Source organism: Protobothrops mucrosquamatus, unplaced genomic scaffold (assembly GCF_001527695.2).
Source record: "Protobothrops mucrosquamatus isolate PMUCROS unplaced genomic scaffold, P.Mucros_1.0 scaffold61, whole genome shotgun sequence".
Lineage (NCBI taxonomy): Eukaryota > Metazoa > Chordata > Lepidosauria > Squamata > Viperidae > Protobothrops > Protobothrops mucrosquamatus.
In genome coordinates, this window is record NW_015386440.1 from 2,158,949 (window position 1) to 2,173,732 (window position 14,784).

A 14,784-nucleotide genomic window follows, 5' to 3' on the forward strand; every position below is an offset into this window, starting at 1 on the left:
CTCTCAGTTGGTCCTCACATTGGGCGATATTGTGGACAAAACACACCTGGTCGTGTACTGTCATCAACTGGCATTCTCTCCATGGTTTTCTATACCGACAGTGCAATAGCAAAAGAAGGCTTCTCTGCAAACTACACTGTGGTCCACAACAATGTTCCAGAAGGTCCGTGTTTAATCATCCTTCAGAGTGGTGCATAAAATATTCTGTCATATCTTCTCTCCTACTGAGTGCTGTATGAAACACATAGATAAACAAGACCTATGTCCTTTTGTATGCACATGTTTTTAGAACAACCTCTCTGATTTTAAGTGTCAAGAGACATATCCGCTCCTATTTGTTCCTGTAAAAAGTCATTAAGTTATAGAATTCCCATGCCCTTGTTGAAACTGAGAACATTAAATTTAAACAATGTAATCCAGCCTAGATATAAATTGTCCAAGACTTCATAAATTATAATTATTGATGTATAGGGTCTATTCTTCAAGTACATTGTAACCTGTATTTGGCATCTCATTGCTGCAAAACACTGAGGAGGAATATCATTGAGATTGGCTTGCAAGATTAGCTCATTTATTTTTTCATTGATAGATTATGAATATGAATATAGAAATATGAGGATATATTAGGCATTAAGTTAGAGGCTTGAGCATTCTAATGAGAGCAATGTGCGCCACCGCTTAATTAATTTTTAACCATTAACTAAATCTAGACTGCTCATGATCCATTGGGTCATCATTTCAGAGATATTTCCTACCTAAACAGAGAAACAGAATGACCACGAATGGGCAACCCCCCCCCAAAAAAAAACAATGGGAGTGGGAGTAACTTCCAACTTCCTGTTAACTTTCTTTGACTTTCCTTTGTAGAAAGCTAGCAGGGAGTGTTGGAAGTACCAGTCACGGGACTGCAGATAATCGTGACAGTGCAGCAGCACTGAATAGTCACAACTTTGCTAAATTTCAATTCTAGGGGAATCATAGGTCCCATATTTTATATATATTCTGTAAGTTGGACGTACGTTGATCCAACAACTGCAGCACTAGGATGCACTATTTTATCCAATGAAGGTTGCAAACAATCAAACACAAGAGTTTTTGTGATATACAGATTTCTCACAAAGCTATTTTTTAGTTTTCATCAATAAAAATAAGAACATGTATTATTTATGCAAACACAGAACACTTTTCACCTTAAATCTGATTACTGAAACAAATATGACCATTCAAAAACTTTGTTAAATGTGATGATAGAAGGTAGGTAGTTATACAGAAGTAGATAGAATTAGTGTACAGGTGTTAGTCTCTTATTTAATAACAATTAAAATTAAATGTCTTCAGAATGTACAAACTATCGAAATATCATTCCATCCATAGCCCAGCTGAAGACAATGCAATTAAAAAACACGATGCCATGAATAATATTAAAATAATAACAAAAAGCTGAGATTCATAGGGAAACAACATTTCTGACAGTTTTCATTCTGCGTGTAGAAGGACTTAGCTATAAGTAATTTCAAGATAGAGGTAAAGATCAAAGAAAAAGGTAGAAAGAATCAGGAAAAAAGAGAGGGTGAGGGAAAAAGAACTAAATCTAGAAATAACTATCAATATCCAGGAAAAAAAGAGCACAACCAGGATCCTTCTCTAGCAAGACTAGAAATTACTACTCTAATATAAAGGAGAATATTGTAGCTAAGGGTTGAAATTTAATGTCAGGTTATCTGCACCTCACCCCAGAGTTTTGGCTTGATTTGTTTTTTAAGCAAAATAATGTTAACAAAATAAATGCTTATTCTCTGTTTTATGGAGATAATTCTTCAGTTAATAAGCTTGAGGGCTCTTGATATGAAGCAGCTTTATAGGAGATTCCACTTTAAGTTCCAGGAGTTCTTAATTGCGCAATACAAATGCAGTAGACAATATCTAAAACACATTTTCCATTTTCAAAGTAACAATCCTTATCTACATAAATTCCTGGTACAATCAGTTGTAATTTTTCTCTTCGGCTTTATAAAAGATTTCTTTCGAAGTGAAACATGCTGATCAACCAGATCCTATTTGATCTTTTCTAATAAAATTTCACACATGATTTAAATTGCAGTCAAGATTAATTACACTCATCACTTCATTTGTCCTTTCTTATGTTATTTACCATTTATTGCTACACAAATGTTTTCTTTGTATGAATTTAATGCTTATTAAAAGAACTGGAATGAAGAGCAAATAGATAAGTCGTAATACAAAAAACTCTAATCAAAATTAATACACCAAATACAGAAAATTATGCAAGGTGAATTGGTGTGCCTTAAATAGGCTAACTTACAGAATGCATCCAAAATCCAGACCCATTTGGCAAAGTTGTAGCTACTTCAGCATTGTCACATGGCTATACCATCGCCACAATTAGCCATGGTCATATGATTGTCATTTCCAGTGCTCCCTGCCAGCTTCCCACAAGGAAAGTCAATGGGGAAGCCAGCAGGACGTTGAAAGTTACTCCTGCTTCCACTTTTCGTTGCCCTCCTATAGTCATTCTGTTTCTCTATTTATTTAAGGAAATGTCTCTGAAATGATGACCCAGGTCATGGATTGTCTAGCATAATTTTAAAAGCTGAAATCAGAACTATCTTTAAAGTGCAGAAGTTTCTTATTTGTAAAGTAACATAACAATACATAAGTATTCCTGTATAAAATAAGAATATTAGTGCTTGTTTTTTGCTCAGATTTCCAATGCATGGAACCACTTGGCATGGAATCTGGTGAAATTCATTCTGACCAGATTACTGCCTCTTCCCAATATAACCCCCAGTGGTCATCTGAAAGGTCCCGTTTAAATTATCCTGAGAATGGATGGACGCCTGAAATTGATTCTACTAGAGAATGGATACAGGTAAGAAAAATCAAACCATGTTTATAAAACGTATACAAATTTGTTGGCAGATTTTCAAGGATAGCAAACAGACTAATTAAAATGATAAATAAATTTTCCAGAATGATATTTTTTTATTTTTACTTTTTAAAAACAATATAGGAAAAAGTATTTAGAAAATATAGATTCTGTTCCTGAATGTCTTCACTCTTTGCCATCCCTATTAGTTTATATCACAAATATGCTAACTCTCAAAGGTATAGAGGGAAAATAAAGAAAAGGTCAAGAAGATCCATTCTTTTCCTTCCTGCGTTTTTTTCAGTCTTCTAGGCACAAATATCAGATTTTGTTTTAATGGGAAAAGTCAATATTAGCTTAACAGGCACTTAAAGTGAAATGGTCTGATGAAACAGCCTGGCTAGCTTGCTGATGAATGATACTCAAGAGTTGCTTAATATATGGATACACAACTGAACATTTTACTTGTGACCTATGCTTTTCACAAAATTAGACCAAAGTTGAAATTGTATATACTAGAATATTAGACTTGTGTCCATGACTCAGAAGTGGAGCCAAAGAGCAAACTGCTTTTGTAAATTTAAAAATGAAGCATGAAATGGAAGACTAGACCCTGTTCACCAGAGGTGAAAAATAAAGTGAAGAAGTAGTTAATAAACTGGTGTAAAGTAACCTACATTCAGTTTGGCAAAAATGTTTGCGCTCTGAAAGAGATATGGTTAGCTTTGTCAAGGCAAAAAGACAAAGCATTTTTTCTTAATGAAACTATGCACTTTGCCTTGAGTTAGTGTGGGTCACTGCTGTGAGAGAAAGCTTCTTTCTGCTTTTTCTGCCAGACCTTTCAAAAACATTTTCCAAGCTGAGCAACTTTAGTAATATTATATGATTCATTGTGCATCATGGAAAAAATGGGGCATGCACCCAAACATTCTAAATTAAAGAGCTTCAACATGTACTACAGGATTGCCCCACAGTTCACAGAAAGTGTCCAGCCAAGAAGAGCTTTGGTAGTCTTGGCAAACTATCAGACTTTGCAGTCTGTGAAAAGTCCCAAAGTGCTTGTTAAAGCCATCTAGAAACGTTTTGGACGGAACCATGGAATTTTTCTCCTTGAGTGCCCACCATTGAAGATTTCTCTCAGTCTCCTGTAATGCAAGATCTGTAAAAGAAAGCTAAGGGGGTTCTGAAGCAAAGTAACACAAAGCTTTCATCTGGAAATGGCAACCCACAATGTATCATAAAGAAACTGACATTGTGGGGCCATATCACTTAGTGACTGCAATCCAATCAGTCCTGGTTGTTATTGTAATTCCAGACATGTGGTTCTTTAAGTGAGAAAGAATCCCAAGTAAAAACAGCTTTACATGGAGCTGCCCATGAAAAGCATCTGGAAGCTCCAGTTGATGCAAAATGCAGCAGCCTGCATGGTTATGTGCAGACCTTGGTGTGCACATGTGTTACCTTCCTGCGGGATCTGCATTGGTTGCCAATTTGCTTCTGGGTGCAATTCAAGGTGCTGGTTGTCACCTTTAAAGCCCTTCATGGCTTGGGACCAGGTTATCTAAGGGACCATCTCTTGCAGTCACATCCATCCGACCCACTAGAGTGGAAGAGGCAAAGAATGTTGCAGATCCCATCCCCAAAGGAGGTACATCTGGCGGGACCCAGAAAAAATAATAAAAAATAAAAATAATGAAATAACTCCCACCCCGGTGACATTTAACGGGCTCCATCCTGCTCCGAGTTCCCCAGGCCTGCTGGCAAAACCTTCAGGGTCTTCTCCATGGTGGCTCCGTCCTCCAGCACATCAACCCTCCGAAAGTAGACTGGCCCCCACTCTGACACTCTTTCAGAAGGCCCTGAAGACATGGTTCTACCAGCAGGGCTGGGAAACCCAGAGCAGGATTAAATGTTACCAGGATGGGAGTTATTTCATTGTTTTTATTTTTTATTATTTTTATTTCTTTTATATTGTGTTTTTACCTCTTGTAAGCCACCTTGAGCAGGCGGTAATATAAATTTTCCAAATAAATAAATACAGATGGAGATGCCACAGGTGTGTTGATGAGGCTCTGGAAGACCCAGACTAGAACATATATAAGTTGCAGGAGGGGAGTGCAGTGATGTGGTTCAAGCTCAAGTAGACCAGATAATGAGGACAAAAAGCACACGTGTGTTTGAGCATAGGCAAGAAAAAAGAGCATTGGGTGCATGTGAATAAAGAAAGCAGGGAAAATAAGGCGTGGGATAAGCATATTTATGTGTCTGAGCACTGGGAGGCCAGGAAAAAGGTTGTGAGGTGCATGTGAGTGAGGAGTGAAAGACTTACCCAAACAACCTGTAGCCCTTTCCTTCCAATTTTATGTGCAACTGAAAATGCAAACTTTCTTTTAATCATTTATGGCAATAAAAAACTATTTGCTTGAATAGCGGTAGAGCTGAATCAAAGTAATATTGCTAGAGCACTGAATGTTTTTAAGAGTTTGGTAGAATTCAGAGGCTTAATTAACAGAATATTTTTCTTTTGCACTGTTTAATTAGAACTTTCACTTTCCTCTTTAACTTTCACATTTGTTAGAATACTAATGTAGTGTTGAAAACTTCCAGTAGTTCAAACAAATGGGGCAATATTTGTGTTTTTATTGTTTTCCATAGGAAATACCTAAGTGACATATAGGAATAATGCATCATTAGTCATCAATAAGAACATTCATATCCAATGTTTCCTTTGAGATTAGCTGTCTGCAAGAAAGCTTACAAACTTTTTTGAGTAGTTATCAGCATCTGGAAGAAAGACAGAAGAAATCTTTCATTCTTAAACTTTTAGTCCACAATGGGACTCTCAGGTGTCCAGCTTTTGAGACCTCAGCACAGCCTGAGCAGTTAAAAAACAGTTAATGGCAAGAAGTAAACATATTCCCACTTTGGTGTGGCAAACCAAAATCAGTTAATTCTGACTCCTAATGAATAAGTAACAGGAAAATTCAACAAATTTTGTCTGTAAAGAAAAATAAAACAAATTACTTATTGCCAATTATCACCACAGATTTGCATTTGTATTATCATCCTTTCATTCAGAAGAAAAAAAATATTCAAAAAATACCACTGACTATTGATCACTTTGATTGTTATTATTGTTTTAAATCTTGGTGCGTTGTCCATTTTTCCTCATAAACTTATGAAGAGGCTTCAGATGGGGCAATGGGGAAGATTTTATTGAATTAGGGATGCTGGGTTTACTAATAGTTGCTCTCCCTCCAGATGGGGGATGGAAGGGGGGCATGGGTATTTCATAGCTTACCTGTTACTGTTCATTATTTCTTATCCTGGTTGGCCAGAGGTAATCAGAAGATGGTAGAAATGTTTGATTGTGGATGGACAATGGTTATGGGCCTGGGATTGGGATGCAGAATGCAAGGCACAAGCCTCCTTGATACCTGAACCCCATCTTTTAAATGGAAGGTTTCACTTGCGGGTGTTTAAGAAGAAATGTATGTTGGGGGGGCTTAAAGGCAAGCAATAACATATCAGTAGTGATAATTAAGGGACGAGTGGCCTGGTGGCCTGGTGGTGAAGACGCTCACCTCCCAGTTGGAAAGTTGAGAATTCAGTCCTAGGTAGCAGCAGATATTTCTCTTTCAGGACATGAAGAAAAAAAATATCTGCTGCAAACACCACATAGGCCTCAGGAAGGGCATCTGGCTAGTTAACACTCAGCTGTGTTTAATCACTGTGATTCTACCTCAAATTAAGGGACTACAGTATTGTAAAAAGAAAAAAAAGTGATGTTTAAAGAAGCTACGCCAAGAATTGGAAGTGGGAGGGGCTGTTTGTGTGGCCTCATTGTTTAGTAAAGTTTTGTGCTAAGTGTGCTAAGTCAGTGTATTCAACCCTTTTGCGTGGTCAGTGGACTTAGATAGCCTTGGCCTTTAGATGCTGCTGCTACTTAGTACCAAATCAGTCATTCATGATTTAATGGGTTTCAAACACATAAATAAGCACAAGATAGCCAATAAATGCATAGATAAATACCACCGTGAGTAACTGAGAGTGGTAAAATATCGGAAAAATGGAAGCAAAACCCAACATATTTTAAAAAATAAAACAAAAGGTTTAAATAACATCAAAGAATCATGGAATTATGGTTCTTAGATTGAAATATTAGGAGGAATAATCAAGAACCATTCTCATTAGAGATAAAATTCAAAATGTTTATTGTAAGTTTACCGAAACTGAGTCTGTACATCTACGTGTGTTCTATCTATGTTTCAGGGCCTTTTCAAATTGGAGTAGTATATTCTTTTTTTCAAGTTACCTTTACATTTAATTAAAAGCAAGGAGCTGTAGCTGAAGTACAAATCTAACTACCCTTTATTAACATATAGTTTCATGAGGAAAACAGTGTAGTTAATCCAAATAACAAACATGTTAATATACCAATGACCAACAACACTAGTTCTTAAAAGATGTAAGAAGGCCAACATAAGGTTTCCACATCTGTTTTTAGTGAAATCTATTCCTGTCTGTGGTATTTAAAATCTAAGGAACTCCTGTTATTGTACAATTAGAATCCCGAAGGAGTAAAATGTTAATCAAATCCATAACATGCAAGGATCTTATTATTATATTTTTAATATATTCCTTTTAAAATGCTGGCATTTTTTTCTCTGGCAGCAGTAATTAATTTTTAAAACACATTTAGTCTGTACATTTAGAATCAGTAGTTATATTTCAGAAACCTTGTATTAAATAACCTCAATAATTTAGAAGTCTTCAAGCAAAACCTGTATGTTTGTAAACATATTTAGCACCTTCTATTTCTTAAATTTTAAATTGCCTTGTTACTGCTTTTTTAGCAATTCCTAGCCATGACCTTTGCTTATCCACATTTCCTTAAAAAGGAATATAATCTGGGAGAAAATTATAAAAAAAAATGAAAATTAACAGCTTGTGTAAGTGTGCATATGTACATGTAGAGGAATTTCAAGGTACACAGATAGTAAGAGAATACATTACTTACTATGTGAATTATTATAATGAATTAAACACATAGTGTAGAAGAGGTACTCCTATAGTCAGATTTTTATATGAAATCAAAATAGTTGCTGTTCTAAATCTCCCTTTTATTCTGTATATATGGATTACTAAGTCATATTGATGCATACTTGAAGATTTCAGTCTAATTATAAAGTTGTTTGCTTATAACCCACTCTTCAAGTAGTATTTTTCCTGGGCAGGTTACAGAAAGTTCAATAAAAACAATCCACAATTTAAAATAAGATAAAATAACTATTTATTTAATCAAAAGCAAAGACTGATTTTCTGCAATGCTGAAGTAGTAGTAGTGGTAATAAACACTGAATGAAGTGCATAGAAATGCATAAATATTCAGAGTTACAGTAGTGAAATAGTGATCATATTCATTGTTTAAAAGGTGGATGGATGGATGGATGGATGGATGGATGGATGGGAGGAGAGAAAAAAGGGAAACAGACTAACTTTACTATTAATAATTCCAACCATTACGACCAACACGTTTGGAGGTAGGTATAGATATAAATATATATACATGCATATACATAGGTTTTGAAATATCACTAAAATAAAAAGGCATCCTCTGGAATTTTATATATCAGCATTTTGCTAGAAACTAATGAACTTTTTAAAAGGAATACTCAGCCCAAAAGATGCTGAACTAACAAAGGAAAAAGGAAAAGAATCTTTTGCAGATGTGTTTACACCTGTGTACCAGACCAGTGTCAAATAAAGCTGGAACCAGATGTATAAGTACTTTTCCTTGCATCAAGAAAGGTTCCCATTGCTCTTAAAAAGAAACTCAAGAGAGAACTTAAGCAAGAGAAACACATGGAAATACTGGTGAACATATATGATAAATTCTGAGGTGGCAACATAGAAAAAAATTAACTCATTACAGGTTTGTTTTAATACTACAAACTTAACTCATCGGAGACCATTGTCACATTCTTACATTACAGAATAGGACACATTTGTCTAAAGCCTATTTTATTCTACTGTCCTATGTCACATTCCGATTACTAGCAATTGAAGCTAGATAAGGAAAACAGCAATAGTCAAGTTTACTAGATTATTGTTTGAATGAAAACATCTACAGTCATTATCATCATAGTATCTTAAAATGGATGTGTGATATTAAAAGGTACATATGTCATGGAAATCCTGACATATTAATGCTTGACTCAACAATAGATCACAATAACACCCTAAAAACACTTCTAAAAAGATGTAGCCACTGAATCTAATAAAATGCAGATTGAGCATCTTATGAATAGAAATGTTCAGTATATGTAAGTTGTATATTTGGTACACGTAGGCTGTTGAAAGTAAATAAATGCAGACATGCTAGTAACAGAACAGGAACTTGGAACTCTTAAGTCCAAATAAAAGCTGTTACCATCACAGAAATGTTTATCTACATATGTTGGCCCCAACATTAGAACAAGTGACTCCATCATGAAGGAGCTATCTGGGGAGGCAAGGAATACATTTGGAATAAAACTGAAAATAAAACTTTATATGATTTGAAAGAAATAATAACTAAAATCTCATGATCAGTCTGGAAGAGGTGCAGTATTGCAAAATTATTTATTCACTTTCCATCTACATGTAGTCAAATGAGTTAGCCAGTGGGGAACTGGTTAAATAGGTTAGGGAAGAATATGATCAACAAACCAGTAACCCAAACCCTTAAGCTTTCCCAGCTACAGAAATGAGCTTATTATGAGAGAAGTAGTCCAGTGCTATTTATTGATAGCTACAGGTAGCTCAACTTACTATCACTTATTTAGCGATCATTCAAAGTTACAGCAGCACTGAAAAAAGTGACTTATGACTGTTTTTCATACTTACAATCATTCAAGCATCCCCATAGTCAAGTGAACAAAATTCATACACTTGGCAACTGACTCATATTTATGACAGTTGCAGTGTCCTGGGGTCATGTAATCACCATTTGCGACCTTCTGACAAGCAAAGTAATGGGGAAGCCAAATTCACTTAACAAGTGTTATTAACTTTACAATTGCAGTGATTCCATTAACAACTGCAGCAAAAAGGGTCACAAAAATGGGGCAAAATTCACATAACAAATGTCTCATTTAACAACAGAAATGTTTGGCTCAATTGTGGTTGTAAATCAAGGACTACCTGTATTTATTTATGCAACCACTTGTCAGCCAATATGAAACATCAGAACAATTTCTATAAAAGAAAATAAGATAAAAACATTTTTAAAGTCATAAAATCCATAACTACAAGGTCACTCCCATCAATAACATTCAGAACAATGATACATAGGCTGTATTATTATTATACCTTGGATAATAGTAAAATAATAAAAACATACTTTGCCTTTCTGATATAGGGGATAGAAAAGTTTTCATGAGCGTAATATTAACATCCATTCTTTCATTAAAAGTAAACTAGTATGAATAAACATTTAGAAAACCCTCTCAGACAGAGACAATTACAATTGAGTCACTCAAGTCACTAAAGAGGTTATTTGCATTCTGTTACTATCAATGCCTCAGCATATTACATAAAACTGTAATGTGCTTAATTCGTCATGTGAAATCAGCCACCCTAATTTGTAAACTAAAGTGTATTCCAAATCCATCCAATTGCATTTTATTCCATAAACATAGTTAAACAAAACCATAGTTTAGTACAATATATAAACTCAGCCAATGATTTTCATAGGCTTCAGCTGTATAGCTATAATTTAATGCAAATTTAGGAACAGGAAACAGGAATATAAAGATTTTTGGACAAAACACGTAAACAAATTATTTGCTTTAAAAACAATGCATTCAATAATTTTGGCACACAATCTTGTAAAATGAGCAGGATATGTGTCTTCCCTAATATATGTTCTATTGTTTGGGGAAATATTCTAAACAGCATATTTTGCAGGCAAATTTTATCGGACAGGCAAATGGAAGGAACAGGTGATGTAAAATATGGTAATTAACTGCTACAAGTCTCTGACTTTTGAGAACATCACATATGTTCTCAACTGGCAAGAGTGCTGCCAACTGGCAAGAGTGTTGCACAGTCCCAAAACACTTATTGGCAATAACAATATAAAATTTATATGCCGCCTGACTTTCAGCAACTCTGGGTGATTTGCAATTATTGCTGTAATTATTGAGAAAGCAAACTGATGAAATTTCTCCCTACCACTTTGTCTTTGCTTTTTTTCCCCAAACACATGGGAACTCTTTCAAACAAAGTGCTGGCTTGTGACCACCTGGTGTTATTATTTTACAGGAATTATGAAATTAGAGACTAGCATTTTTGAGTTTTCCATTAAAAGAAGTCTTAAAAATAAAATCTAATGAGTTACAAAGCTTGACAAGCTGCACATGAGTTGGCTGAATTATACTGATTGTTAGTATATTAAAAATATTCAAGAACCTATGATCAAGAGGCAAAGGAATGAGTTATGGATACAAATGCCTTGGGGAGAAGCTACTGAATGCAAATTGATGAGCCCCTTCTTTTCTGATAAACTTACAAAAGTGTGACTGTCACTACTGCATTTGAATGAATGTTGCGCCTCAATTTTTCATGGAACTCCATAAAATTCTCAGAGGACCTGAGAGATGATCTGATGTAGTAGATGCCCCTACCTAAAAACCCTGGAGAAGTATTATTTAACCCGTTTTGTTGTTCAGGGATGGGGGGAATTGTTCTGCAGAAACAAAGAGTTCACCCATATTGTGCTTTCCTCACAGTAAAACAGAATGCCTATTGTTATAATTTTCAGGAGTGATAATAAAATATGAAATGACATAGGCTGAATAGAACAGGGGTCTCCAACCTTGGCAACTTTAAGACTTGTGGACTTCAATTCCCAGAATTCCTCAGCCAGCCAAGCTAGCTGAGGAATTCTGGCAGTTGAAGTCCACAAGTCTTAATGTTGCCAAGGTTGGAGACCTCTGGAATAGAACACTTGTGTTTATCAAATGTAGGGAGATTAAATAAATTGACTGTGAATTTTTGTACTTAGACAAAAATTCAGAAGAAAGAAATCCTAGAAAATGGCTTTACCTTAGCTGCACCTTATTGCCAGTGGTTGTTGTAGATGATATTGGATATATGTTCCTAAAAGCAAAAAGAGAGAGAAAGAGAAAGAAAAACAAACATTCACTTCAAATTTTCATTGCCTATCCCTCAGGCACATGTACAAGATGTTTAGATAAGCTCTCCTATAAATGCCAATCTAAACAACTGTCTGAAAAGAAATATAAACTTGCTGTAAAAAATTATATGTCATTCACCAGCCAACTTATATGTGAAAATGTCTGTGTGTGTGTGTGTGTGTGACAGAGAGAGAGAGAGAGAGAGAGAGAGAGAGAGAGAGAGAGAGAGAGAGAGAGAGAGAGAATTTCTGCCTACTATGCAAACAAACATTTGTTCAGATGTTAAGGTGGGATGCCATATGACAAACAGCAATTATTTTTAGAAAATCTTGGGTTTTTCTTGGAAATCCTGCTAGAAAAATCCTTTCCACATCAGTGTATAACAATGTTCATTTTTCCCTCAATTGCAATATGATAAATATTAAAAGAATAGGGTGCTGTTTCAGAAATTGAGTGGAAAAGGAAGTAAAGTCCATTTGGGAGCATCTACAATACTAAAAAAATCAATTCAGAAGTGAGTAAAGTACATTCTGCCATTTGTTGTAACCAATGCTTTTTTTCTAAAAAAAAAAAAAAAAAAAAAAAAAGGTGCCGGAACTCACACACGTCATACAACCTGCCTTGCCTACCCTACAAGGTTCCATCCAAAAAAGGTGCCGGAACTCCGTTCTGGGCGTTCTGTGACAAAAAAAGCCCTGGTAGTAACAGTTTAGTTTAGGCTGCTACATAAAACAGAAGAGGTGCTGTTCACAAAATCTCATTAACTTTAATGAATGAATTTCTTGAAGCAGTGTTATAAACAGAGATAGGTACACACACCTGAATATAGAAGCACATTATAGGTTTTGTTCTGATATTAGTATTTAATTAAAGGACAGTGAATTGATAGCAGACAATGGTGTCACCAGCTTATTATGGCTTCACCAGGTAGATATGTAGCACTTCACAGCTGCTGTTCATCACACTTCTCCAGGACTGATTAATACCTGTATCTCTTCCAGGGTCTCCATGGGACCTGTGTGAAGCCAGGAAAAGTTGAAGCTTCTTTAAAGAGCCACATAAATGTCCAATGAATGCTTCAATATTCATTTCAGTACCTCTCTGTTTTGGGTCCAAATAAAAACTCAAATTAAGCTCAAGGGAATTTGTTTCTGTGTAAATAAGCATACAAATGCAATTTTCATATTGCTAAGCCAAAGAGAATCTCTTTTGTGTATGTTTTATGCTCAGAATTTGTTATGCAAGCAGTGTTAGTGCTAACATATTATCCCAAGATAAAATTATGACTTTAATTATATTGTAGTGCATAGAATATTGTATTTCATTCAAATAAAGTGGGACTTCTGTTCTTCTAATGCTTAAACAGTTATGTCACAAATTGATACAGTGATAAGTGTATTTATCCATCAAAAGATATATTACCATGACTTTGGCAAATCGTTTATTCATGTTTTTAGTACACAAGCCATAAGCAGCAAATCTACTCCTAAGCTATCACAAAGCTATGTAGCTCCTGTGAATTTTGCTAGAGTGCAATTTCCAATATTCATAACAAAGAGCAGAGCTGGCTGAAAGAAGTTGGAATCCAGCTAACTAATCCTACAAAACTGTGAAGGGTCACAGGCTTTTTTTAAAAAAAACATGTTGGCTTTCCTTATTTTTAAAAAATGAAGAAATTGCTGCATTTCCCAGCTTCCATGTACAATAATGAAGACATTTGTCATTCTGTTTTTGAAGCCTGAACAGAAACAAAAAGTTGTAGCCCTAAGCGATGGATATAAGCAAACCTGACAGGATAAACTGTTGATGATGAGTATTCTAGTAACAAAAATTATTTTTTGAATAAAGAGGATCATAACCCATACTAAGCAAGCCATAAAGTAATAATGAATATATTGGAGCAGAAGTAGGTCAGAGAGACCGCAAGGATTAAAAATTGATAGTAGAGCATCTGTTACTTGGCAAAATTGAAGTACTCTTATACAGTGCTTTTTTTGTATATAAAAAAAAAAAAAAAAAGGTTCCGGAACTCACACACGTCATACAACCCGCCTTGCCTACCCTACAAGGTTCCATCCAAAAAAGGTGCCGGAACTCCGTTCTGTGCATTCTATGAGAAAAAAAGCCCTGCTCTTATATATTTTGCCTAGACTAGTTTGCATAGTCTATATATAAGATAAAAATAAGATAGAAGGGTTCAGAGGCCATGTGAGTCATTTTATCTCTACCAGGTCCCATTAAGTTTCTTGTTGCCTGGTCATTCTGTCTGCATCCATATGTTTTCCAGCTTTCTTTTATTCCTTCACTGAACTTTGCCCTTTTTACAACTTCCTCATAGGGATGGGGGATAGGAGGTCAAAAGGATCTTTGCTTGAGTGAGTTAACTACTTGCCCTTCCAGAATCTGTGCATTCCACTATCCCTGCAAGCTTTTTCTTGCTTTTGTTGTTCTTCTCACTTCCTTTCATCAGAGGAATCAGGAGAGAGAGAGAGATGCAATCCCATCTTAGATGAAGCTGAAACGGTTTAGTTTTCTTTCAGTTTAAAACATTCCTGAAAAGGGATTCCTCATTTTAGATTTTACATCTGCCCGACCAACAAAAGTTTCTTACAGCTTTGTTTTTTAAGGAAAAAAAATATCCCACACTGATTAAACGAAATCCATCTCTGGTGTCTTTTACAAAAGGAACCAGACTCAGATGGGGTGTTTAAAGCA

The 14,784-nt window shown here is 35.4% G+C and overlaps 1 protein-coding gene across 3 annotated transcripts in view; it reads left to right on the forward strand.

Annotated features, from left to right (window-relative positions):
* Positions 1-14,784, forward strand: part of NRP1 (neuropilin 1) — a 134,611-nt gene that overhangs the window by 71,437 nt on the left and 48,390 nt on the right. For all 3 annotated transcript variants that reach the window (XM_029283358.1, XM_029283359.1, XM_015812022.1), the window contains exons 5-6: positions 8-163; positions 2,724-2,890. In XM_029283358.1, coding sequence (XP_029139191.1) covers positions 8-163; positions 2,724-2,890 — 323 coding nt within the window. The remainder of the gene's footprint in view (positions 1-7; positions 164-2,723; positions 2,891-14,784) is intronic.